Source organism: Durotheca rogersii (assembly GCF_024521655.1).
Source record: "Durotheca rogersii strain YMJ 92031201 chromosome Unknown GGS23scaffold_17, whole genome shotgun sequence".
NCBI lineage: Eukaryota > Fungi > Ascomycota > Sordariomycetes > Xylariales > Xylariaceae > Durotheca > Durotheca rogersii.
The window spans coordinates 98,043-122,689 of record NW_026251248.1 but is presented as its reverse complement, the minus strand read 5'-3'; the positions used below and the strand labels follow the sequence as shown (position 1 = coordinate 122,689).

At 57.6% G+C, this 24,647-nt stretch overlaps 11 protein-coding genes across 11 annotated transcripts; 5 read left to right on the top strand and 6 right to left on the bottom strand.

Annotated features, from left to right (window-relative positions):
- The first annotated feature begins 1,434 nt into the window (after positions 1-1,434).
- On the top strand, positions 1,435-2,660 carry GGS23DRAFT_137584 (uncharacterized protein). Its single transcript, XM_051511234.1, has one exon. The coding sequence runs from the start codon at positions 1,534-1,536 to the stop codon at positions 2,224-2,226; it is 693 nt and encodes a 230-aa protein (XP_051370231.1). The 5' UTR covers positions 1,435-1,533; the 3' UTR covers positions 2,227-2,660.
- Positions 2,493-4,561, top strand: GGS23DRAFT_611507 (isotrichodermin C-15 hydroxylase; the record flags this gene model as incomplete). Its single annotated transcript, XM_051520418.1, has 6 exons — positions 2,493-2,549; positions 2,649-2,908; positions 3,023-3,542; positions 3,603-3,914; positions 3,977-4,143; positions 4,199-4,561. 6 exons carry the CDS (start codon positions 2,493-2,495, stop codon positions 4,365-4,367), a joined length of 1,485 nt encoding a protein of 494 aa, XP_051370230.1. The 3' UTR covers positions 4,368-4,561.
- Positions 4,455-6,867, bottom strand: GGS23DRAFT_137475 (subtilisin-like protein). The gene has a single exon (XM_051511232.1). It carries the CDS (start codon positions 6,532-6,534, stop codon positions 4,756-4,758), a length of 1,779 nt encoding a protein of 592 aa, XP_051370229.1. The 5' UTR covers positions 6,535-6,867; the 3' UTR covers positions 4,455-4,755.
- GGS23DRAFT_137474 (retinol dehydrogenase 13) lies at positions 6,868-8,655 on the bottom strand. The gene is made up of 4 exons (XM_051511231.1): positions 8,348-8,655; positions 7,621-8,283; positions 7,391-7,525; positions 6,868-7,331 (listed from the first exon to the last, which is right to left on the bottom strand). The coding sequence occupies exons 1-4, from the start codon at positions 8,430-8,432 to the stop codon at positions 7,201-7,203; spliced, it is 1,014 nt and encodes a 337-aa protein (XP_051370228.1). The 5' UTR covers positions 8,433-8,655; the 3' UTR covers positions 6,868-7,200.
- Positions 8,656-8,924: 269 nt separating this feature from the next.
- GGS23DRAFT_137517 (FAD/NAD(P)-binding domain-containing protein) lies at positions 8,925-10,796 on the top strand. Its single transcript, XM_051511233.1, has 4 exons — positions 8,925-9,229; positions 9,323-9,747; positions 9,810-9,922; positions 9,988-10,796. The coding sequence occupies exons 1-4, from the start codon at positions 9,145-9,147 to the stop codon at positions 10,673-10,675; spliced, it is 1,311 nt and encodes a 436-aa protein (XP_051370227.1). The 5' UTR covers positions 8,925-9,144; the 3' UTR covers positions 10,676-10,796.
- Positions 10,797-11,127: 331 nt separating this feature from the next.
- Positions 11,128-13,695, bottom strand: GGS23DRAFT_611503 (putative maltose permease; the record flags this gene model as incomplete). Its single annotated transcript, XM_051520417.1, has 10 exons — positions 13,328-13,695; positions 12,977-13,262; positions 12,811-12,914; positions 12,687-12,692; positions 12,561-12,624; positions 12,097-12,477; positions 11,658-12,031; positions 11,572-11,581; positions 11,324-11,478; positions 11,128-11,262 (listed from the first exon to the last, which is right to left on the bottom strand). Exons 1-10 carry the CDS (start codon positions 13,481-13,483, stop codon positions 11,128-11,130), a joined length of 1,671 nt encoding a protein of 556 aa, XP_051370226.1. The 5' UTR covers positions 13,484-13,695.
- Positions 13,696-14,623: 928 nt separating this feature from the next.
- Positions 14,624-15,385, bottom strand: GGS23DRAFT_598295 (uncharacterized protein; the record flags this gene model as incomplete). The annotated part of the gene is made up of 1 exon (XM_051518751.1): positions 14,624-15,385. The coding sequence occupies one exon, from the start codon at positions 15,383-15,385 to the stop codon at positions 14,624-14,626; it is 762 nt and encodes a 253-aa protein (XP_051370225.1).
- A 1,791-nt stretch (positions 15,386-17,176) lies between these two features.
- On the top strand, positions 17,177-17,950 carry GGS23DRAFT_606112 (MACRO domain-containing protein; the record flags this gene model as incomplete). The annotated part of the gene is made up of 2 exons (XM_051519865.1): positions 17,177-17,793; positions 17,917-17,950. The coding sequence occupies 2 exons, from the start codon at positions 17,177-17,179 to the stop codon at positions 17,948-17,950; spliced, it is 651 nt and encodes a 216-aa protein (XP_051370224.1).
- A 412-nt stretch (positions 17,951-18,362) lies between these two features.
- GGS23DRAFT_598292 (uncharacterized protein) lies at positions 18,363-19,792 on the bottom strand (the record flags this gene model as incomplete). Its single annotated transcript, XM_051518750.1, has 3 exons — positions 18,363-18,616; positions 18,824-19,185; positions 19,758-19,792. The coding sequence occupies 3 exons, from the start codon at positions 19,790-19,792 to the stop codon at positions 18,363-18,365; spliced, it is 651 nt and encodes a 216-aa protein (XP_051370223.1).
- Positions 19,793-20,214: 422 nt separating this feature from the next.
- On the top strand, positions 20,215-22,947 carry GGS23DRAFT_598291 (pyridoxal phosphate-dependent transferase; the record flags this gene model as incomplete). The annotated part of the gene is made up of 4 exons (XM_051518749.1): positions 20,215-20,496; positions 20,559-20,744; positions 21,524-21,656; positions 21,725-22,947. 4 exons carry the CDS (start codon positions 20,215-20,217, stop codon positions 22,945-22,947), a joined length of 1,824 nt encoding a protein of 607 aa, XP_051370222.1.
- GGS23DRAFT_137335 (alpha/beta-hydrolase) lies at positions 22,881-24,108 on the bottom strand. Its single transcript, XM_051511229.1, has 2 exons — positions 23,842-24,108; positions 22,881-23,773 (listed from the first exon to the last, which is right to left on the bottom strand). The coding sequence occupies exons 1-2, from the start codon at positions 23,960-23,962 to the stop codon at positions 23,106-23,108; spliced, it is 789 nt and encodes a 262-aa protein (XP_051370221.1). The 5' UTR covers positions 23,963-24,108; the 3' UTR covers positions 22,881-23,105.
- Positions 24,109-24,647: the final 539 nt, after the last annotated feature.

Below are 24,647 nucleotides of genomic sequence, written 5' to 3'. Positions count from 1 at the left end.
GCATGGGTAGGCGGGTGGAGCGGAGCTGAAGAAGACGCGTCGGTACGCGTCGAATCCGATGCTGGCAATGCCTGACCGTGCCCGTCTCGCGGATAAATACCAACGAGGGTCTCAATGGCCCGGGATGGGAGCGCCTGTAGCATATATAACAGTTTCGCATACGCGGACGAGTTTGGTGAGCGGAGGGCGGGCAGCAGAGGAATGGAGGAGGGGAGAGAGAGGGTGTTGCGTGGTCTGGCTGACGGGATGGTCAGATGGTGGTGGATAGACGCCTCAGCACCACTAATCTCGACCTTGGGAGCCGGCAGTTTTTCCGACACGACCTGGCCCGGGGACGGGTTTGGGGAGGGGGTGGTGGTGGTGGGAGGTGGGCGGCGGGTTTCCCTAGCTAGACAAAAACAGAAGCCCAGTAATAAAAGGGCGATCGAGGCGGAATTGGAGCCAAAGAAACGACGTCTACACCTGCGTGTGGTTTTCGGTCGACGCAAGTAGAGGCAGACCTGGTAAAAGGCGTGAAGCAGACGGTACCAAGCCGTGCTACGCTAAGCTTAGGTAGGGAGGTAGCCAGGTAGCCAGGAAGCCAGGTTAAGAGGTGCCCAGAGGTGCCCAGGTGTATGAGTATGAGTACAGGCGATGCAGTCGAGAGGTACGGACTGGGGACGCAACCGAGTTCGGGATAACAGCACCAGGGGGTAGCGGAGAAGGCGAACCAGCAGCGCTGAGAAGCCGGGTGCCCAGCCAATCGAGACCACGGCCGCGCGCGAATCATCGAATCGTCGATATGTGTATACATATACCGCTCTAGGTACCTATACTGTGCAGGACCAAGGTAAAGGTACCTACCCAGCCTACTAATCGTAGATACCTACCTCATCCTAAGATGCCTACCTCTCCATAAGCTGGTGTGGGACCCGTAAACAACCACGTTCCCTTGCGCCCTCCATCTTTCCACCCATGGCTGCAGGTACTATGAGCTGACCTAGAGGTACTTGCCAGGAGGTAGGTAGGTAGGTACCTACACCTACGCCTATGGTGTGAGTCTTGACTCTAAGGTGCTAGTGCCGATAGGTTGCGCACAGGTACAGCAAGGGCTTATTCCAACCCATAGCCCGTACACAATCCGGCGATGGGTAGGGAAGGGCTTCGATGGTACCTTATGAGTACCTAAGGTACCTAAGGCATCTACCTACCTCTCTACCTTATAGGAGGCTGTTTCGATCTACCTAGGTAGGTAGGTACCTCATGAACAGCAGTTGAATCACCCAATAGCGGGCGCCTAAGACCCTATACTTAGAGACTATGCTCCACCCATCGCGAAGTACCCGCCTAATGTGCGGGACGGGACAATGCCGATGCGGGGAGCCACAACTAGAAGCACGGCGACGGGATGTCAGTGCCTATAACCTACCCTCCGCCCCCCCCAACTCAGTGCATGTTGAAGCTACGCATAGGTACCTAATCGCATATGTATCTATCGGCCTACTCGTAAACCACTCGCTAGGAGAATGGGGGCCTATTAAACCTCACCACGGAATGCAGGTACCTGGGTACGGCACCGTCCCGCTTCCTCTCAACTATCACCGCATCGTCGTTGGCGTTTTGGTCTCCGCCCCGAGCGACGGACACGCCGTGCCTGCGCAGACAGGCCTAGTAGGCGCCATATCCGTATCCGGCCGTGGAGCTAACGGAACAATCGACGGCGGGCCGCGGGGAGAAGCGAGGGAGAAACCGGAGGGAGGTACCTACAGGAGAAGCAGAGGGAGGAGGGAGACAAACAATATCTACAGCCAGACAGAATATCCCCCCCCCCCCTCTCTCTCTCTCTCTCTCTTTCGACACTTCCACCAGTCTTGCTTGATTCGTCGTCACCTTACCCAGTCGCGGCAAGGCAAGGTCACGGCTGAAACAGCTTCCCACGCCCTCTCCAGCGGCGACGACGATTCGCACGTCTATGAAGACCCGCAAATTGGCGTGTGCCATGGGGGCAGTCTACATCAACAAATCTCGGGTCGGCGCCGGGGATCTACCCTGCTCCCCGCTCTGCTGGCCTCTCGAATCCCCGGTTACTGGCTGGTCGGATCAGCTGGAATCCGAGCATGCCTACTCGCATTTCTTGATCTGCTGGCCAAGACACACCGCTCGCTACGGCACCGAAGTCTAGCCTGCCGGAACGCGCATGAGTATGCCTTGTCCCTCTCCCACGCTGCCGCGAGGTCGAATCTATGAGGGGTAGCGGCAGAACGCTGTGGCCAAACCGTAGTACATATGGACAGTTTGTCCAGCTCGTCTCGATCTTTCGCTCCGTATTTTCATATACGTAGCGTCAGTCATTCGTCAACTCAATCCTCCCGCCTCCTCGCCGTAGATTGAGATACCGACCTGACATATATTCTCTACGAAATTGCCTTAACCCATTAGCTCCATCGCCCTGCTTCTATTCATTCCGTACCACCCCATCGGACTACCCCTGACAAGGTTGGCACCCAGGGATCATGGGCCTACTGGGTTCGATAGGCTTCGCGGCCATCGCTGGGGCTCTTCTCATTGGTGTACGCCGAAGCTCTCTTTAACAGTGCTCCGTTTCGAGCACCGAGATGACGACCACATATGGGCCGTACAAAGCTAACTTGAACGCGCCTCAAACGTAGACCGCGCTCTATATCGCCGGTAACATATTCTACAACCTCTACTTGCATCCGCTCGCGTCTTTCCCCGGCCCGCTCCTTCGGCGCGCCACTCGGCTTTCCTGGACTGTTGCCTTGCTTCGCGGTAGGATCGTCTTCGATTCCGTCCGTATCCATAACAAATACGGCCCGGTCGTACGCGTCGCTCCGGATGAGCTGGCCTTTCTCGATCCCCGCGCCTGGCGGGACATAATGGGAGGTGGTGCTTCGGAGATTCCTAAGTGGTGTGTTGCGCGACGCTTTGAATTGTGCTCCGATCTCTGAATCGATCGCTTCACCAGCCACCCTTCTCCCCTCCCATCCCCCCCGTATGTCCAAGCTAATACCCTTCATGCCAGGCGTGGAATGTACGGCGTGCCCGCATTTCTTCCGCCACATATACAGAATACCATCGACAAGGACTATCACCGTTCTCTTCGCAGGACCTTAGCCCCGGGGTTCTCCGATGCTTCCTTGCGAGCGCAAGAACCCATGATGATCAAGTACGTGGACTTATTAATGCAGCGTTTGAGGGAGAAGTGCGCAGATGGCCCTATCAACTTAGAGCTATGGTTCCGATACGTTGTTTTCGACATCATCTGTGACCTCACCGTAGGCGAATCTTTTAGATGCCTCGAGAGCGACGGCCTACATCCGTGGATCATGGCCATGATCGATGGCGGGAAGCCGATGGGCTTCCTCACCGCGATCAACATGTACCCCGCCTTGACCGCGCTGCTGAATCCAATTTTAGGCATATCAGCAAGGGGCCTTGTGCACATTCTCAACGAAATGGTGAAGCCAATGGTAGAGAAGCGCCTCGCGGTTGGCGAACGGCCGGATCTCATTAACCCTCTCGTGCGCCTTCAAAATGGCGGCGTAAGTATCCTAACTACCACAAACCCATACAATAGGCACTGTTAACCAGATATTCCAAAGGAATCTTCGATGTCCGACCTTATCATCAACACTAATGTCATCGTGGGCGCTGGCGCAGAGACGAGTGCTGGAGCCCTAACTGCCGTCGCATCGCTGCTCATCGACAACCCCGACAGACTCGCGAAGCTCCAGTCGGAGGTCCGTTCCGCGTTCGAGGACGAGAGCCAGATCACAGCCGAAGCCGTCTCCCGCCTACCGTACCTCGTGGCTTGTTTAGACGAAGCGATGAGGCTATTTCCTCAGACTGGCTCTCCATCGCTGCGACTAACAGACAGGGACACTATTATCGCTGGAGTACACGTCCCGAAGAACGTTAGTAAAATACTACACCCCACGAAAGATGGCCAAACTGGGCCGGCTGATTCAAGGCGCAGACTGTCGTTGGCGTCTGGCCTTGGGCCATGTATCGCACCCCCACCCTGTGGACGGAACCCAATGAGTTTCGACCGGAACGGTTCACGGGGGATCCGAAATACGCGAACGATGTACGCGAAGCGTTCAAGCCTTTCTTCACCGGATCGAGAGACTGCATCGGGCAGAAGTACGTGCTAAGACGCCTCCCTCTGTCACGCCGGTGTACTAATGCTAGTGCGCAGCCTGGCCCTCATCGAAATGCGCCTCATTCTGGCTCGTATGGTGTTCAATTTCAATATGAAGAGGTCCAACGATCCAAATAGTCATAACTGGATCAGCAAGCAGAAGAATGCTTTCATCGTCTGGGATAAGACACCACTTCCGGTTCAACTCACGCCGGTTCGACAATGATAGTGCTTGGCGATTACAACGGGAGCCCGCTTCCACGAATTGTACCTAATCTACCTAACACCTGTTAATGAGGGATTTGAGGTATACCTTTTCCGGTAGCTCAGAGACATTCCTCTAGTTGCGTACAGCAGGGGGTTTCCAGCAGCCTATCTCATCTCGAGAGATAACAATTTGACGTAGAGCATAATATCGTCGTGCGCTGGGGCCAAGGCATCGATTGAATGAACTTCCACGTGAAACGTCTTCAACAATGCTTGTTCCGGAAATAGAATATACCGAGCCTACTCTTAGATCTACGTACCTAAATTCCCGTTATTTCTGCATCGATACATCACGCTATATTCCTCGGACCGATGATAACTCGCACCCAGGTCGACGGAGAGATTCCTCACCCCAGTACTTCAAGCAGCTTCGCGAAGTCGCCTATGGAACCAAGACCTGTCACGCAATCGTACCCCTTTACGCTCTGCCATCCGCGCACCCTATCCCTACCAAACACACAGTCTTGGCTCACACCCGCAGCCACGTCCACCAGCGCTTCACGCACGGGGTCCGAGTAAAGCGTCGGGTTGAGCCAGCCGGTGCTGTTCTTGCCGGCATTGAGCCGAGCGTCGTTGATCAACGCGACGAGAGCTGCGACGACGGGCGTGCTAGCGCTTGTACCGAGGACATCGGTCTCGTAGCCGCCGACCTCGATGACGTACCCCGTGCCGGCCGCGCTGACGTCGGGGAACGCGCGGCCGCTCGCGTTGTACAAGCCGCGGTGCGAGCCGTTGATGGCGGTGAGGTAGCCGTCGACGGCGGCTTGCTGCCACGCCGGCCGCGCGAAATAGTTGCTGAAGCCACCGGTGCTGAAGACGGCACCTTCGAAGGGCAGCCGGTTCCCTGTCGCGCCCACCGACGTCACGTACGGGCAGCTGGCCGGGAACGTCGGTAGGAACATGCGTCGCCTCTGCCCGTCGTTGCTGTAGCACTCGTTCTGCCCGATGCCGCTGGCGCCACCGTCGCCCGACCCCGAGAAGAAAGACACCCCACGCGCGGCCACGAGGGCAAACAGGTCGCACACGCGAAGAGCGTATGGGAGCGGCACGGACTGCTCGTCATCCGCATACGAGATGCTGACCACGTGGGGCAGGTCGTCGTCTCCGAGGTTGAGCAGGTACTGCAGGAACTCGAGATAGGGCTCGTTGTCGCTGCGGTTAGCCGGGATTGGATGGCCATTGTAGTCGATCTTCTCGCCGCGACCGCCGGTCGAGTAGTAGATGACGTTGGTTGGGTGGCCGATGGCGACGCCGTACTCGACGTCGAGGCTCGCCTCGAGCCCGGCACGCGAGGTCGGCGTGTTCGGCTGCGGGTTCGTCCCGTTGTTGACCGTGGCGACTGTGAAATTGTAGCCCTGCGCCGCGACCTCGGGCGCGTACCGGCCGATGAACGCGGCCACGTCGTCATACTTGATCCACTGCTCCAGGAATCCGGCAATGCCAAATCGGACACGCGATGAGGCGGGTGCCGTCGTGCCAGCGTACGTCACATTGTAGAGTTTCTTCAGGCACGCCGGGTTGACACCGGTCGGGCAGGGCTGCTCTTCTTCGTTCGCTGCCATGGCCGCCTTCCCTACGGGGAGGGTTTTCAACCTGTTCTGAGACGGTTGCATAAAGTTGGAGATGGGATAGACAAAGTCAACATGCCCCTCGAGGACTCGGGGTAACGAGTACGACAGTGCGCGCAGGACCGTGTGGGATCCCTGAAAGGAATACCGACCCAGGGAGGTGTTAAGGATCCTATTCACCTCGGCGACCGTCGCGGTAATGGTCACGATCGAGCCGTCAGCGATTACATTCCCAATCTTATTGGATCTGAGCCACTGCTGGACTAGATACTGGGACTTTTGATCGGGGGCTTCGTATGCCTTCGCCTCTTCCCTTGTCAAATGGTGGCCGTATTGGGCGTTGCTGGGATCACTGATTCGGTTGAGCCTGTCTTTCAGCTCGTTGATCCTGGGCTGCTTGAGCACAAGTGATAGTCGTATCGGCTCGCCCGCCTTTGCCGGTTCCTCGAATCTCCATCCCGACGGGAGCTCATGAACTACCTCGCGGGTAACCAGCGTCTCCGCGGCGGCGTGATATGACCATGCTCCAAGAAGAGCGCCCAGAAGCGCTAATCTCATAATGCGCGTTAGATCTGAGCCCCCAGGGCCCGCTCAAAGCAACAGAATAGAACAGCAGCCTTTGAGCCAGATAAACCGCGGACAGTCGTGTTCTATCTGTAACAGAGAATGCGCGAGCGCCATCAGAACCCCGGGCGAAGATGAAATATCCAGATGAGATAGAATCTTGCTCATCTACTCTGTCTTATTAAATAGGCTCTGAGGCATGGACTTCGGCACAGCTCGTCCAGGAGCAGCAGCGCTCGCATATACAACCGGTTTAGCCGGGGTTGGAAGTATACAAGCACTATCGATTCGGCGAACGATCTAGGCATCCTCGTGTGATTTTCAGCCTGGGATATACACGTTCCTGTGTAGTATCCGGAACTTACAAACAGCGCGGCGTGGTATCTGGCCTTGAAATTAGAAAGGTGGCGACGGAGCTACCACGAGATATCGACCGCTTCGGGAGATCCGATCTATAAATACGGCTGCCCAGAAGGCCAGAACTGTGCCATCGTGTACAAGCCAAGAGATGTGCCACCGTCTCGCTGTGGGTTGCTTTGCGCAAACAAAAAAAAAAATCAATTCGGCCCTATCGCGTTGGGTCGCGATGAGTGTTCGTCTGATCTCGAACGGAATCCGTTTTCGCAGCCTACCCTGTTCGCTAAAATGCTACGGACGCTCTCATCCCAGATCGAACTTCTCTCTGATCAATTCCTCGCTGAGCTTCCAGAGCCGCTCAGCTATCTTCGGGTCACGGGCGTGCTCCGCGGCAGGGAAAAATTGACAATCGGCTAAGTAAAGACCAGCGCGTTCTGGGACCATCATGAGCGACAGTTGCTAAAAGGAAAAAGCGACATATGAACCGACTTACCGTTGAGCGCTGGGTCTAGTGCGGCGACAAGACTTGTCGAAGCGCCCTCGTCAGGGGTTTTCCAGTATTTGGCTGTTTTCGCAATAGCTTCGGCCATCTCTGGATCGTGGTCTCGACCGAGATTGGTACTAACACCTATGACACTCCCCAAAATATCGCGTCAGAGAACGATTCGTATTCCAACTCTAAGCCGTGGTGCAAGAAAACACAATTCAAAGCGGCATTCATACTTCCCGGATGGACAGCATAGGACATGATCCCTTTGCTCTTCAAGTGCTCCTGAAGATAGAGAGTGAAAAGGATATTGGCCGTCTTGCTCTGCGCATAGGCAACGGTAGGCATATAACCGTCCTCGCAGACCCGCGAAAACGCAGGCGGCATGGGGGAGAATGGCTTCTCCTCGGGGGGTACCTCCTTGTTCTCGATATTATAGTCGTGGAAACGAATCGTAGACAGGCGATGGCCGTGGCTGGCGAGATTGACTATGCGAGTTGCCCCAGCGGGCTGGTCTTTGGCTGCTTTCTCTAGCAGCGGTAACAGCAGCTTCGTGAAGAGGAATGGGCCGATATGATTGGCGCCGAATTGCATCTCGATGCCCTCTACGGTCCAGCGGCGCGTATCATAAGTCACTCCAGCATTGTTTACCAGAATGTCCAGCTTCGAGATCAGGCCGGCAACCTCGACGGCCGCCTTGCGGATTGTCGCCTGAGAGGCTAAGTCTACCGTGACCGTCCGCACATCAACTCCCGGGTAGGATGCGCGAATCGACGACGCCACAGCCTCGAGCTTTTCCTTTGTCCTCGACGCCAAGATTAGGATGGCCGGCTTCTGGGATGCGAAGGCGAGAGCCGTGCCTGAGCCCACACCCTCGGGCGCGACACCTGTAACTAAGACTGCCGCGTAGTGTTATTGTTAGAGCGGAGAGAGCAGGATATCCGCGAGGGGCCAGCTGCTCACCGTTTTTGCCCTCAATTCCTTGTGCGTAGGCCTTGGCGACCTCGAGCGCGGAAGTGCTCTCGCCCCACGCTGGGTTCGAAGTCATACCGGATCGTGCGATGGCCGTGAGCTCATCAATGGAGTGGTTATGTGGCGTCCCGTCACGGGCTTACATAGACGTCGAACGACCGAAACGAGGGTGCGCAGCTATGATGCGCGGCTGGTTACTACCCGATCCTGACTCCCGCTACATCATTGCCGGGACACGCCTGTGACGAATTCGGGATCGTCGAGGCCATCGGCATCGCTGACAGCTCGCTTCGGGCATTCTGGGCCGAGGCTTGTCTCTCCAGTATAGCCTAAGGTCAATGAGCGAGGACAACGACGCAGAGCTTCCGCAGCAGCGCTCTCTCTCTACCCACTCCTGCTCGGCCAAACTATTGGGCGCTACCCCAACTCCATACGCTCCCACGATTGCCGGTGCCCCCCTGGTGCCTTGGCCCCGGATTCGGAAACGTGACGAGCGATAGTCTCTCCTCCGCTGCTTATAAAGATGGATCAAATCACCAATGTGAGCGCCCCCGCCCCCGCATCCAGAATGGGGTTGTCCTGGATAGAGCCGCTGGCTGGGCTTGGGTCGCAGCCCGGCATATTCAACTGTAGACGGCATCAAGACCCTATTGGTCGTCGGTTCACCCCTAAAGTAGCCCTCTCATCCAGTCGCGACTCTGGTATTCTAAGCCCTCTCTAACGACGGGACTCTCCATCATATCCTCGCACGCTCCGGGCCATTATTGCGCGGTATCTCGAATATCAAGATGGCAACCAACGGTCACACCGACGGCACGAACGGTGCATCGGAGCGACCTAAGACGGGCGTGAAGGTCATCGTCGTCGGAGCCGGTATGTATGGCACGAGCGTCGCATAAAACCCTCCGACACCATCTTCCAGCTCCTGGCCTCTCTAACCTTTCTTACCCCCTCCTCTCTTGCCAGGCTTCGGTGGTCTCGGAGCGGCGATAGAATGCCGCCGCCAAGGACACGATGTCGAGATCTACGAGGCCTTCCCTGAGCTTAAGGTACTCGGCGATATCATATCGTTCGGCCCCAACGCGGGCAGGATATTCCACCGCTGGTCCAACGGCGATGTAGCCCGGCGCATGCGGCCCCTGAGCATCGATCTGAGGCGGTACGGCTTCAACATCCACAAGTACGACACCGGCGAGATCGTCATCAATCAGAAGACGCCAGAGTACGCCGAGGACGCGCCGAACTTCAACGGCCACAGGGGCGAGCTGCACGAGGTAGTCTTCAACTACGCGAGAGACGATCTTAAAATACCGATCCACCTCGGCAACAAGATCTCGACGTACTTCGAGGACGAGAAAGAGTCGGGAATCGTGCTGGAAAGCGGGGAGAGAGTGAGTGCTCTGCGTAACCACGCGCAATTTTGGCGAGCGCCGTCCGCTGACAAAACGATGAGATTACCGCCGATGTAGTGATCGCGTCGGATGGGGTGCGGTCCAGGGCACGAAAGTCGGTCCTCGGCTACGAAGACAAGCCGAAGAGCAGCGGCTATGCCGTCTGGCGATCATGGTAATTGCGCATCCTCCGCTTGATTTCCTCGGACAACGGCGCAGTGTCTAATATGGCAATACCAGGTTCCCGAACAAGGACATGCTCGCGGATCCGGAGACTGCTCACTTCTGCAACAACGGCGACACGTTCAACGGCTGGATAGGGCCGGACATGCATTTCCTATTCAGCACGATCAAGAACGGCTCCGACTGCTGCTGGGTGCTGACGCACCCGGACTCGCACGACATCGACGAGTCGTGGAGCTTCCCGGGGAAGCTGTCGGAGGTGCAGGAGGCGGTTCGGGGCTGGGACCCGATGTGCGGCCGCATCATCGCGAAGACGCCGGAGGAGCGGCTGGTGGACTGGAAGCTGGTGTACCGCGACCCGCTGCCGACGTGGGTGAGCGCGGCGGGGCGGATCGTGCTGCTGGGCGACGCGGCGCACCCGTTCCTGCCGACGAGCGCGCAGGGGGCGGCGCAGGCGCTCGAGGACGGCGTGGCGATCGCGGTGTGCCTGCGGCGCGGCGGGCGGGCCGCCGTGCCGACGGCGGTGCGCGCGCACGAGCGCATCCGGTACGAGCGCGTGCGCCGCGTCCAGAAGACGGGCGAGACCACGCGCGAGATGTGGCACAAGACCGACTGGGACGCCGTCAGGGAGAACCCCGAGATCGTCCAGCTCCCGCGCCAGGCCTGGATCTTCGACTTCGACGTCGAGAAGGACGCCGAGGAGACGTACGACGACGTCGTCAAGGAGATCCTCGCCAAGGCGTAGATGTACCCGCTTAAGTATACTTGCAGACGCGCGTTAGATACAGGGGAAGTAAATTTCTCGTCCTTTTGCTCACTTGTTGCGAACCTGTAGAGTGTGATATTATCTGTCTATATGCTCCCAGCCTGCGCGGATTTCTAAGTGGCACTGAAAAGGGACATAATAGAAGCCCAGATCGTCTCGCACGGAGATACGCACAGAGGTGCGTGGTGTATGCGACAATGTTGGTGTTTTTAAACCGAGTATGATTTATAAAATCACTTCGAGGCTATCCTGGTGGTCGAATCGCTACGACTCGACTGGTAACCAGTCTCCTTCCACCCCTTCCCCCTTTCTCATCCCCCCTTTTCCCCGCGTAACACGCGCTGTCACGGAGCATAGCGTAACGTAAATAGAGAGACAGCTGCGAGCTTGGCCTTCCGGTGGAACAACGCCATTGTATGCCCAAACAGCGTCTACTCCTTCGCGCCTTTCTCGGCGCCGCCGTCGGCCTCCTCGTCGACGTCCTCGGGCAAGGGCTTCTCGCCGCTGACGTGCGCGCCCGTGCAGCGATACTTGGCGAACTTGCGGGCGGGGACGCGGGCTTCGAACTGCGGCGGAAGGGCGGTGGTTAGCGAGGCGGTCCTGTCGCCCGTCCGCGGGCCGACTTACCATCTCGTCGATCTCCTCCAGCGACCGGTCTTTGACCTCGGGCAGGTAGAAGTAGACCCAGAACGCGGTGACGAAGCACGCGCCCGTCCAGATGTACCCGTACTTGGGCCCCCAGTTGAGCGAGTCGGGGTTGATGAAGTAGGGTGCCGTGAATGCTGCGTTGTGTTATTCAGTGCTTCCAACGGTGGGGATTCTTGGGGGGGGGAGAAACTACTAAAGTCATGGAAAGGGGGGGAGAGTAAGCATACTGGTGAGCCACTGCGACTAGTTAGCTACCGATTCCCGAAAGGCGGCAAGAGTGGAAAATAGTAAGGGGGGAGGGGGGGGAGCTCACAGCAGAGAAGAAGCCGAGGCCGGTAGCGAGGCCGAAGGTGTGGGAGCGGAGGCGCTGGGAGGAGAGCTCGCCGCCGCAGAGCCAGGCGTAGGGGGCGATCAGGGAGTTGTAGGCGAAGAGGTAGACGACGCTGAGGCCGACGAGGGCCCTGCCGGAGCTCTGGGCGTTGGGGCGGACGGTGTAGACGATGGCGATGGCGAGCTGCGCGGCGCCGCACAGCGCGAAGCCGGCGATCATCATGCGCCGCCGCCGGCCGAACTTGGTGATGAGCAACGACGTCGCGAGCAGCGCCGCCGCCCCGACCCCCACCAGGATGCACGTGTTCTCGAACGCGTTGCCCACGTGCGCCATCTCGAAGAAGTACGTCCCGTACGCTGCGGCGCGCGCGCGGCGGGTCAGCGCAAAAAAAACAAGGGGGGTTAGAGGAGGGACTGCGGACATAAGATGAATATGGCGCCGGAGGCGGCCTGGCTGGTGAGGGCAGAGACGGCGATGATGGTGCGGCGGCGGTCGACGGGGGTCTTGAAGAGGCTGGCGTAGCCGAGGCCGGAGCCGAGGCTGGCCTCGGCGTCGAGGGCGGCCTGCATGTCGGCGAGCTCGCGGTCGACGGGCCAGGCGGCGGGGCGCAGCCAGCGCAGGGCGGTGGCGGCCTTGACGAGGTCGCCGCGGGCGGCGAGCCAGCGCGGCGACTCCGGCACGAAGAACAGCCCGATGCTCATCAACCCCGGCACGATGTGTACGATCCCCAGCGGAATCACGTACGCGCGCCGGTCCGGCAGCTTCGCCCCGAAGTTGTCCACGATCGTCCCGATGAGCGAGCCTGGGGCGTTAGCGGGACGAGGAGGAGCAGGAGGAGGGCGGTGGTGGTAGCCAGCCGGGGAAAGGAGTCGCCAGCCCGCTTACCGAAGGAAGTGCAGTACGTGACAAAGGAGATGCCTAGGCCTCGGTACCGGCTAGGGAGACTTTCCTATGGTATAGTGAGTAACTACCGGGGAGAAGACGGCCGTGAGCGGCGGCGGCGTAGTTTACCTGGATCTGTTTTGTGTGTTAGTTACTCTATACGTAGCGAGGAATGGACTGCGCGCGTTGCGAGAATGCGTCTTCTTTTTTTCTTGCTTCTATTTTCTTATGTCCTGCGAGAGGGAGAATAGACATGTTTGACAACCGTGTCTGCCTTGTAATAGTGAAAATCTAGATAGATATCCACAATGCTGGCGCGATCGGCTCTCGAGAAAGGGGGTTTGAAGGCGTTCGCGACTTACTACCCAGGAATTATCAGCATTTGCCAAGTAGTACCGCAGAGGGCTTGTTCAACGTACCATAGAGCTGGGAATGTGTCATCAGCAGGCCGTTCGCGAGTCCGATGATGACTCTTCCCGCGTACAGGCCTCCGATGTCCGTGCTGGTTTGCATGAGCGCGGTCGACGCGAAGACGGCGACCGCTGCTATCCACAGGGACAGCTTGCGGCCCACCCACTTCGCCGTGAAGCCGGCAGACGACGACGAGATGAAGGCGCCGAGGACCATCAGGGACGCGATGAGCTGCTGCCGGTCTGGCGGTATGTTGTAGCCTAGAGGCGTCGACGGGTCTTCGACTCCGAAGACCTTCACGCGCACGTGTAAGCGGAAGGGCGCTTGCTGGGCTCTTCGGGCACGCACGTCCGCCTCACCTGCAGGAACGGGACCATGGCCTGGAGACCGCCGATGATGCCAAAGTCGATGCCGTATTGGAAGGCGCCGAGGGACACGACGGCCATGGCGATCATGGCCTTCCAGTGGTCTTTCCACCCCAACGCCTGGTGCGGCTCATCCGACGACGGCGACATCTTGATCGTAAAGGGGGATATCGCACTGCTGTCTTCGGCAATGAGAAATGTGTTGTCTCTGAGGAGCAGGTGTTGAGGAAACCCAGTGCAAGACACCTCCGGCTTATGAAGAGAGAGACCGCGATCGACGTCCTTGGCCCCTTATCTGCCGTTGTGCATATGTCTACTCCCTGCTGCTCCCTGCCTCTCCCTCCTTCTCTCCCTCTCTCTCTCTCCCTATCTCTCCTTATCCTTCTCTATCTCTTCCTCTCTATCTATCCTAGTCGCCTTCTAGCAAAGTCAGCAACAGTACTATGCTATTCTGGAAGTTATCCCGCCCCCTGCCGTCCCCTACCGCGCCAGCACCGGGATGACTTATCAAGACCAGACACTAAAAACGCTGCGTTCCAACCCGAAAATCCGTTTTTTTTCCTCATCGAGCCATGCCACTCCCGTACCGTACCAGACCAGGCCCCCTTGCACTACCCGGAAAGTCCATAAGAACCATGTGGGATGCAGTATTGCCGGTCACTCTGCCGCAACCTCATCTTGGCGTAACACCATATCGGTTATCTACGATAGCGGACGTGAGGGGCCGCTCCCACATCGGCGCATTCTGATAACCGCGCGGAGATTATACGTGGCTGGAATCGATCTGACATCCCTGCTCTGTGTCATTATGCGTAATTCACGGTACGGTAGAGAGATAAGGCATAACAGTGGAGCGAGATGTTTACGAGAACTCTGGATGAGATCCGGTTATAGTCGCGATTATAGATCTAAGAGTAGCTAGTGCTGTATGACACTGTATAGGGTGTTAGTTGACACAATTAGTCATTCTCTTCACCTATTACTACTATATCGCCCTCTGTCGCTATAAGAGAGGACTAGCCGGCGCAGAGACGGTGTACGATGCGATGGCATAGGTATAATGGGGGGCAATATGCCGTGGCCATTTCCGCTCAGATAGGAATTAGGTAATAGTATATCGAAGGTCTTCACACTTGTGTCAACATATGTATGTGGTCATCCTTTTTCTGCTTCACTTCCAAGTCACTATTGATTGCCAAGTTTTGCGTTAGGTAGATACCTACAGAAACAGGACTAATTCTCATAATACGACACCGTATAGCCGTCGCCAGGGGGGACCCCTCCGCCTCCTCACAAGGCCGTTGGAAGGTGGTCTCCAATCACCTCTGGCTCATTTCGCGCGCTCGGCGCAACTACCGAGGGGATATCCTCTACGCCGTACAGATCCTCTTCCTCCTCGTGACGGCCAGCGCCCTGGGGAGGCGACTGCTCAGCTTGGACGTCGTCTTGGCCCGCAGCGTGCTCTGGGGACGGTGGAGCCTCCACAGCTGAGACACGAGGAGCTGGCCTGGGGTCTGCGTCCGGGGGAGGGGCCCCAGCTGGCTCCCCTCCCACGTCAGACTCCTCCTCCCTCTGGGCGTGATGTTCGGCTTTTTCGCGACGCAGCTTATGACCTATCCGGCTGAGCTTCCTGCGAACCCAGTCTCTAATCTTGTTGCCTTCGTCGAAAAACGAGGAGGCCATGGTGCCACTTTCCGAGCTCTTGTGGCTTTTAGGCTCGCTCAGGGGCCACGTCGACGGTGGCGCCTCCTGCTCCCCTTCGCCCCCTTCCGACCGAGTAGGAGTATCTCTACTGAGAGTGTCCTCGCTGCCGCTACCGCGACGAAGGTCGTCACCATTCTCCTTGTCTTTGGGTGCGCAATCCCCCATCTCGATATCGCATTCGGCGTGCTTTCTCAGGAACAGGATCTCCTTCACGACGAGTGCGCAGGCTACGCCTATGCTGACGAATAAGAGGGTGAGGAAAACGGCAACGGCTACGAGGCCCTGGGCCTTGACGTCCCCCTCACTTCCCGTTGCGCCACCGTCGATGCGTGCTCGGAGGTGCTCCATCGTTGCTAGACAATGACCACTCACCCTCCGGGCGAGAGGCGGTTCTAGTGTAGAAAGGTTCGGATAATCAGAATCTATGATGCGCGGCAGGGGGGGCGAGATTGCTGTAATTAATGGTTTTCTTCCGGCGCGGTTCCAGGGAGTGGCCTCCTAGTCGACAATGCTATTGATTGCGCACAGCTCCTCAATTTCTTTGTGGGAGCACGGCCTATCACCACGGATGAGCAACTGAAAGGACATGATAGATGCCCCATCGCCTAGACTGTTTCCAGACGCAGATGGCGATTGTTTTGTAGAACAAGACAACCAGCATTGGCCTTATGGCATCCGTGAAGATCCCCTTGCTATGTTTTGGCACTTGCCAGCCTGTACGAGGGGTGACAACGCGATCGCTACGAGTCAGGCTACGGTGCGAATAAGACATAAGCAAGACCACCGAGACAGGAGGCCTCGACGTACATTTGCACTGCACCGCACAGCACAGTTGGATGCCATCGTAGCTTCGTGGCGTACCTATACTCGAAATACCCAGGCATAACGGAGATACCCAGAGATGCTCAGAATAGACCGCAGGTCTTCCCCACCAACCCCGGATGGTATTACACCGCCTGTCCGCTTCCGCCTCGCTGCCCCTTCGTTTCTCGCTAGCATAGGGCGGTTGGGGTTATCTGCGGGTGCCGTGTGAGATATGGGGTCGTCTAACCGAAGTGAGGACGGAAAGAGACAGGGCTGCGTTAGGGGCCTGAGATGGAGGATCCCTCGCACACGGAAATCCGGGGGTCCGTGAAGCTGGTTTGGCCGGGATGGGGAGGCAAGCGTGTCGGCTCTTGCTAAGCCACTGCCTAGAGAATACCGCGAGGGTATGTCTGCCGTGCGCGAAGACGCCCTCGATGCCCTCGCGGCGTGACGCTTGGTGACGGAAAAGGGACGGAGACGGTTGGAAAGACGTTGCCGTGGCGGTCTTTAGTGGGCTCAGGTACTGGCTTAGCGCTATGTGTGATTCCTACAGAGAGCCCGGCGGCGCCCGAGCGCGGGGATGAGCCATGCCTTAGTAGGCAGCTATGCTGGGGGCTTCCTCGGCAAGAGAGACGAGGGTGTGTGTGTGTCCTACCTGTTATCGCTCGAAATTAATGCCTGAGGCACTCAGCTCGTTGGCGCAAAATCTCTCTCTCTACGTAGGCACCACCTATTCCTAGAGACGGGAGACAGGGGAAGAATAGAGAGAAAAAAACACCGAAGCTGGCTAAGACAGGATCCAGACCTGAGAGTGTAAAAGAGGATATAGGAGGTCATCGAGTGAATCGGACGGTAGGCTATTTGCAACCCTGGGTACAGGGACTTCCAGAGGTGGTATCTACCTAGATCTACCTAGGTACTCCAACAGAATATTCGTAGGTATATGTACTAGTAGGTACACGCGGTTTATACTTCACCTTCGAATCCGGCTTGCCTTATCGATAAGCCGAAGCTCAGTTTGGGGAATCCGTCTTCGGCAGCGACGTCAAACTCAATGGAAGCCACGAGCAAGCTGGAAGAGGAATCCAACCGAAATCATCAACGGCTCAACCTCCTCCTCCTCCTCCTCCTCCTCCTCCTCCTCCTAACCCATCTCCCAACCATCTCCTGTCTTCAGCAATAAATACGCTCGCCCACAGTCTCTACAAATACGCGCGTCGCCATCTTCCGTCCTCGCTGCCATCACCCGCCCCTCCTCAGCAAGGCACGCCCCGCCTCCCCGGGCCACTCCGCCCTGCGAACCACATTCGGCACATGTTCCGTCCCGCCGCTAGGATGGCTTCCCACTCGGTTTCCGAGATGCTGCCGGTCAGCCTCCTCTACAAGCAGGGAGAGCTCCGCCCTTCCCGACTCCCACCCATCCCAGGCGCATCGTCGGCGCATAACCACCGCATCAGTCTGCACCGCGGCGACATTACCAAGTTGTCTGTCGACGCCATCGTGAACGCCGCCAATAGCTCTCTCCTCGGCGGCGGCGGCGTCGACGGTGCCATCCATCGCGCCGCCGGCCCCGAGTTGCGCCAGGAGTGCCAGACCCTCGGCGGTTGCCGCACCGGATCGGCCAAGATCACCGGCGCCTACCAACTACCGTGCAAGAAGGTCATCCATGCCGTCGGGCCCATCTACAACCAGCAGGACCCCGCCGGCAGCGAGGCCTACCTCCGGAGCTGCTACGATACCAGCCTCCGGATCGCCGTCGAGAACAACCTCGAGACCATCGCCTTCAGCGCCATCAGCACCGGCGTCTACGGCTACCCCAGCATGGACGCCGCGCATATCGCATGCGACACCGTCCGGAAGTTCCTGGATAGCGACGCTGGCGCGACGCTACAAACGATCGTCTTCGTCACCTTTGAGCGGAAGGATGTGGATGCTTACCGTATTATCATACCGTGAGTTTCTACTACTCCTGCCCCCTTTTTTCTCACCACCGCTTGCTCGCTTTCACTTCTCATCGCGTCTCCGTGAATGACTTTTTCCCCCGCCTGCTAACCGATTGCCCTCATTTGATATAGCCGACATTTCACTCCTGCGACTGACGGCGCATAATCCCCTTAAGCGCGCGACAGAAGGTGAGACCCAGGATCTGAGGCGCTTCTAAAAAAGGTTGCACGCTTTTTTTCATTCCGAGGTAGCAGTGCTTTTATATTACTAGCAAGGAGTAGGCAGGCATTCGGGCGCATTTACGTACACGCACGTCTCCGTGCCACTCCTTGCCTAGCTACCTAACGCTAAACACCATTCTACTGCTTTGTAATTTGCTACACCTATACGGTCGTTCCATGCTTGTGAGCCAAGAGGATCGAGTGCAGTAGCAATGGTTAGGACATGGCTTTCCTGGGGGGGGTTTATAAAATAAAATAGACGATGGGAGCTGTCTCAGAACAGATGGCTATGACGTGGTACAATATTACTAAGAGTTCATCCATTGCCACACACAAAAAATGCATACCGATCCCGATCACTTGCTATCGGGCCCGAAGAGTGCCTTCTCGGTGTCGTAGCCGTAGACCATCGGCATCTGCCAGTAGGGCTCCATGTCGCCCTTGGACGCCCCCCACGCGCCCTCGAGCACCTCGACGATCTCGTCGTCGAGCGGGCCCTTCTCGAGGTAGCTGAGGTTGTCGGTGAGCTGGTGGAGGTTCGAGAAGCCGATGGCGACGCCGGAGGCCGCGCCCAGTCGTGCCGCGCGCACGTCGTCGCGATCTCGGCCACCTCGAACGCCGCATAGCTGCCGAGAGCGTCCGCGCGAACGGCACCGAACGGTCCTAACCCGGTCCGACGGTCGCTGCCACGTTAGCGGTGGCGGGAAGGGGGGACTAGACCCCCTCTCCCTTTCCATCAAGAGAATGAGAGGCAAAAAATAGAAACGCAAGGATGAAAACGAAAGAAACTCCTCATGGAACGCCTGTCTTATCTTACAGGCGAGTAGAGGTAAAATATCTGCGCTCGCGCGTCGGCCAGTAGCATCGAAGCCGCTCCTCAGCCCGGGGGTCCCAAGTACGTCTACGGAGTCGGCACCCAACACCCTGAGGCTGGTCTCGAACGCGCGCGTCAGCGCCTCGTGCTCTTGGGAGCCGGCGGGGAGCGGCCAGACTTTGGTGACGATGGAGAGCCCGCGCTCCTTCCAGACAGCCTGGCGCGTGAAGCCCTCCTGCTGGCCGCCGACGTACAAGCGCGCCGTGTCGGACTCGCGGAAGCGGAGGACCCAGAGGTTGTATAGACACGACCAGTTTGAATAGTAGCCGAGTGGGGAGGGGAGAGGAGAGGAGACGCCAGCATAACTAAGCACATAGTAAGCATGGCAATGCGCTGTGTGGCTCTAGAGCCGCCGTGACCTGTATAGCCAGTTTGTTTAGGGTGTGGACAAAATCGATTCTAATGACTCATTCTCTAAACATAGGCTGGAGGCCTCTAGCGTTACAGTTGATTCTGCGTTCTCGGGTGTGCTGCTGTCATACCTATTTGGTATTAATAGGAGGGCCATTCGGGTTGAATCCATACCGAGTAATTTCCCATCTGCTATGACTTCGGTACTTAGCTGCAAGTTCCGGCAGTATTGCGAACTAGGGAAGTTTCGAGAGATAATATTTGGAAAACTAGGAGACAATGACAACTCGCTGTCATTGGCATTTTAATGAAGGGCGAACATCATAGGTCACCGTTTAATACTCTTAGGTAGGCCTAAATATCAAGATCTCTTTATTTAAAACAGATATGTATTATGAAGATTAGGAGCAGTTACCGGTAACGTCGTTAACAGGGCGTGGCAAGGAGGTGTTGAGGTTGTACGGTTTCATAGTGGTGAGTTACCAACGAATAAAGTCATACCTACGACAAATGCTACCTCATTCACTGGTTGATATGCTCGTTGAGCCACACAATTGACATAATTTCTCTTCACGTCCTATGTGAATATGCGGCTTACGTTACTCGTAGACCACCACGGGAGAGTATGAGAGATCAGGCCAGGATCTAGTCACCGCTGCAGTTGAACTCTGTCTATCAAGGTAAATATTGGGATAAAAGTGCGGTAGAGGCTGCGAGCTGCGTGACCTATTGAGGCAAAAAACCAAGAGGAATGAACGGGATAGGAAATTGAATCGTGCCTATATGACAATGTGAATGTGAGCTAGGACGGACGAAGGCGTTATGAAACACTATATAAGAGTCTTGACCCCTCGACGATTATCCCATCTCTTCTAACCAACAGTCCCGAGATCCAGACCGTCTGAGCATCTTCTTACCAACAAAACTCCCACCAATAGTACCGATAACGCCTGGGCATCTCCCTACAACAAATCCACGGAATTATGGCAGCTCCACAGAATCACCGCAATCAGTCCCAGACCATGGATACGCTAGATATTCAGGGGGCTATCGACGCCTACCGATACTGCGAATACGCACACCGGAAATACCTGGAGTTCGACATACCCGACCTCGAGGCGCATATCGAGGTCATAATCTACGCCCTCGCCAAATGCCTCAGGAACATATCGGGATTCGAGGATCGCGAAGAGGTCGGCTTCTACATCACGGAACTCGGAGGCTTCATGGGCCAGGCCAAGGCCGTGCTCATGCTGCTGCAGATAGTCACGGAACAGGAGAGGGAGAGGGAGGAGGAGGAGAGACGAGCACGGCCAGCCAACGGCAGTGGCCGGTCCAGGAGCCGACAGCCCACGAACCGACAGTCGGGCAGACAGCATTACAGTGGACGGCGTTCCGGGAATCTACGGTTTGGGAGACATTAGAGGAACAAATGGCTCTAGTTCCCCCGGCTATTAACCTCGACGAATCGCACCGTCCTGAGCCGCCGTCGTCGCCCGAGCCCACTATTACAGTACGGTGCGACGGGCTTGAGGGGCCACGACAACGCTTCTCTGGGCCGTAGCCGCAGCTTGCGTTGCTGCTACTCGTCACCACCGAACTGGTTAAACGTGATTTAAATTACTTACCGCTTGTGACGAAGCTTGGGTGGAGGAGAATCTGCTGCCCAAACCGACTGCTAGTTTTTGACTGCGAGACTAGCTAACACATAGAGCTCCCCGTTAGGATGAATCGAGCGTAGTTACCCCCGTCTGTGACTTATACGCATAGTAGATTGTGAATGTGATATGTCGTAACAGGTTGCATTATGATATGCTCCGAGATAGGCTGGTTGTGCCGGGACGGCCTACATCCGGAGGTCGATCTGCTTCCCGAGAAATACCGTAGGGAGCTCAAAGCGATGTCCCCCTAGCCTTGGCTAACAGTTAGGGTCATTTTCATTCTGTAGGCGTCGATATCGGAGTTGTGCATGGTGCACCGATATTCGTCTACGCCCTTCTGAGCTTGGCTTCGAGGGCTTCGCGGCGCGTAAATTGCATCAATGGACCCCTAGCCCTAATTATTATCCCCTATCCACTCTATAGTATGTGACTCAATAATCCCCGATGCTACCCGAAGACGCTCCACCGACCATACATACTGTGATCGCCGATGATAGCTCAGACAGAACGGTCCGAGTTCCACCAGAGAAATCTTTGATTTTCTAGGAATATATAACACACCCGAGCGCTCTGGCTGTAGTCGAGGCCGTTATTATCTAGTTACCTCTGTAAATCCATCCCCCGACTTTAGGATCGGTCACCGGAGCTGAGCATCAGCGACCGCGAGAGAAGCATGGATCAACGAAGCTGCGGCCCGCCCGCGTTCGGCCAGCGAATGCTGCAGCATTTCGACTTCCACCCGGGGTACCGCAACCTGAATCACGGTAGGTCGGCCCGTGCGCGGCGCTCTGGCGGCCGGCGAGCAGAGCGCAGTTTAACCGCGCGTACGTAGGCTCCTTCGGGGCGAGCCCGCGCGCCGTCCGGCAGCGGCTGCGCCACTACCAGGACCTGGCCGAGGCGCGGCCGGACCAGTTCATCCGGTACGACGCGCCGGACCTGCTCAACGAGTGCCGCGAGGCGCTGGCCCGCTTCGTCCACGCGCCGACGCCGACCGTCGTGCTCGTCCAGAACGCCACCACCGGCGTCAACGCCGTCCTGCGCGGCATCCCCTGGAGCGACGACGGCAGGGACGTCATCCTCTACTTCAACACCGTGTACGGCGCCTGCGGCAAGACCGTCGACTACATCGTCGACTCCGGCCGCGGCCACGTCTCCTCGCACGCGATACAGGTGACGTACCCGTGCGAGGACGGCGAGATCGTGGCCGCGCTGCGGGCGGCGGTGCAGGACTGCGCGGCGGCCGGGAAGCGCGCCCGGGTCTGCATGTTCGACACGGTGTCGAGCCTGCCGGGGGTGCGCTTCCCGTTCGAGGCGCTGGTGCAGGCCTGCCGGGAGGCGGGGGTGCTGAGCCTGGTGGACGGCGCGCAGGGCGTGGGGATGATCGAGATCGACCTGGCGGCGCTGGACCCGGACTTCTTCGTGTCGAACTGCCACAAGTGGTTGTTCGTGCCGCGGAGCTGCGCCGTGCTCTACGTGCCGCTGCGCAACCAGGCCCTCGTCGCCTCCTCCGTGCCCACCTCGCACGGCTACGTGCCCAAGGCCGGCGCCCGCTTCAACCCCCTGCCCAAGAGCAACCCGTCCGCCTTCGTCAACAACTTCCAATTCCTCGGCACCCTCGACACCAGCGCCTACTTCTGCGTCCGCGACGCCCTCCTCTGGCGCGAGCAGGTCCTCGGCGGCGAGGGCAGGATCCGAGAGTACACGCAGACGCTGGCCTGCGAGGGCGGCAAGAAGATAGCGCAGATCCTCGGGACCGAGGTCATGGAAAACCAGTCTGGCACCTTGTCGCGGTGCGCGATGACGAACGTCGCTCTGCCCCTCAGCCTGGAAGAAGCGTCCGAGGCGTCGGAGTGGATGCAGGAGAGGATGGGCGAAGACTACGGCACGTTCATCCCGCTATTCGTGCATGGCGGCCGTCCGTGGGCGAGGGTGAGCGCCCAAGTTTACCTAGACCTCGACGACTTCGAGTGGGGTGGGCGGGTGCTTCTCGACCTTTGCGAAAGGGTCAAGAAAGGAGAGCATAAGAACACTCAAGCTGTAGAAGTGGGACCGTAGAAGAACTTGTTCCCCTATTTCTTTTGGCAATCGCGGGGTCTACGAGGCGAACTACCTAGGTAGCTAGTAGGAGGTGATATACAAGATGCCGACAAAGGTTAGAGAAACCCAGGTTCGACTGCCAAAAATAATACGGCCCAGTTTAGGTAGCGTTACCCCTATAGATATTTGTCGAAGAAGTCGGCGACCTGGTTGTAGCCTCTCTCGTACTCGGCCTTGTTCTTCTCGTCCGCCAAGTTGGAACGCGCCCCCATCCAACCGTGGAACATGGTCCCGTACGTCTCGACGACGCCGGTCTTCCCAAGCCTCGCGTAGATCTCCTTGTACTGCGCGACAACGTCGGCGGGCTCGTCGGACGAAGGGAGGCATATGTGCGGGGTGGTCAGGGCCTCGGCGTCCTCGGCCGCGAGGAGCCCGGGGTGGGCAGCGCCGGTAGCCTTGAAGAGGCGGCTGGGACCCTCGTTGGCCTTGCCGGAGACCAGCACGGCGACCTTGCCGCCCCAGCACAGGCCGAAGGCGCCCCAACGGTCGGTGGTGGAGGGCCAGCGCTCGGCGGCGGCGCGGCGCACGGCTAACAGCTTCTCGACGTTCTTGGGGAGAGCGGCCTGCTCGGCGCGGAACCGCGCGAAGGCCTCCTTCTTCTCGTCGGTGTCGGGCGGCAGCCACTCGTGCTGCGCGTACACGCCGGCGAAGAAGTCGGGCACGATGACCAGCGCGTCGAGCGCTGCCGACAGCCGGTCCGCCCCCTGCAGCGTCTGCGGCGACAGGCCGAACACGTCGTACAGGTCGATGATGGCGCGGGTAGCGGACGGCGGGCCGATGACGTCTGCGCGAGGGGTGAGCACTCTGCGGATTTATGTGTAGAGAGATGTATATATATAGATAGATCGATACAGATATAGATATAGATGTTTCCGTGCTTACAAGTTTTCAGGCCACCGACGGTTTCGTAGGTCCCCTTCGGGACGTAGTCCGAGGAGACGGGCGGGATTTCCGCGCACGCATCTCGAGACATGGTGCGTATCTCGGCACAGCGTGACTATTGTCGGGGTACTCGCAGCAAGTTTTAGGGGAGAGTTCTAGAAGGAAGCCCACGATCCGCCGGAGCCGATGGTGGTTTGGGGTTAGGTATATATCATGGTCGGCCTCGGTGCCATTCCCCGCCCTAGTGTCGTGATTGCGACTATCCTATCGCCGAGCCGGCGCGGCGAGACTTGCAGATAAGCGGTTTCGGCTCCGAACAAGTGGTCGCGGATCTAAGCTAGCCTGCCTCGACACTTCGAGAATGACGTTAGGCATGTAGATACAATGAAACAGCTTCGCTCAGCATTGAAATCCCTGCGGAGACAAGCTCGCGACGGTTTTCGTTTGTGTTTGCCTGTGTTTGGTTTGTGCCATTATTGTTGTTGGCGAGTCTCCGGGTCTGCCCACCACGGGCTAATATCAGCGACCGACGAGGTATTAACTCGGGATTTTAGCCCAGCAAGCGCCTCTACTCTACAGACAACGTGTAGAAGTGAGGACAAGTTGGCGGTGATGTCAGCTCTGTTACCTGTTGCCTGCTATTACCTATCTGTTATTACCTTAGGTACCTGCCTGTAAGTACCTAATACCTATAATTGGCATGGCGTCACCTGCCTCTTACGCAGGTTGGCAGTTGGCGGCGGGCCTCGCGCGCGGCGTTACACTTTCCCTATAAC

Bases quoted from the DNA above. Each gene is read 5' to 3' on its own strand.
- GGS23DRAFT_137584 (XM_051511234.1), top strand. From the start codon at position 1,534: ATGCAGGTACCTGGGTACGGCACCGTCCCGCTTCCTCTCAACTATCAC.
- GGS23DRAFT_137475 (XM_051511232.1), bottom strand. From the start codon at position 6,534: ATGAGATTAGCGCTTCTGGGCGCTCTTCTTGGAGCATGGTCATATCAC.
- GGS23DRAFT_137474 (XM_051511231.1), bottom strand. From the start codon at position 8,432: ATGACTTCGAACCCAGCGTGGGGCGAGAGCACTTCCGCGCTCGAGGTC. The intron at 8,284-8,347 runs GTGAGCAGCTGG...ACTACGCGGCAG, and splicing joins AGGAATTGAGGGCAAAAACG to TCTTAGTTACAGGTGTCGCG. The intron at 7,332-7,390 runs GTAAGTCGGTTC...TGATGGTCCCAG, and splicing joins ACTAGACCCAGCGCTCAACG to AACGCGCTGGTCTTTACTTA.
- GGS23DRAFT_137517 (XM_051511233.1), top strand. From the start codon at position 9,145: ATGGCAACCAACGGTCACACCGACGGCACGAACGGTGCATCGGAGCGA. The intron at 9,230-9,322 runs GTATGTATGGCA...CTCTCTTGCCAG, and splicing joins GGTCATCGTCGTCGGAGCCG to GCTTCGGTGGTCTCGGAGCG. The intron at 9,923-9,987 runs GTAATTGCGCAT...TGGCAATACCAG, and splicing joins TATGCCGTCTGGCGATCATG to GTTCCCGAACAAGGACATGC.
- GGS23DRAFT_137335 (XM_051511229.1), bottom strand. From the start codon at position 23,962: ATGTCTCGAGATGCGTGCGCGGAAATCCCGCCCGTCTCCTCGGACTAC. The intron at 23,774-23,841 runs GTATCGATCTAT...CCCCTCGCGCAG, and splicing joins AAACATCTATATCTATATCT to ACGTCATCGGCCCGCCGTCC.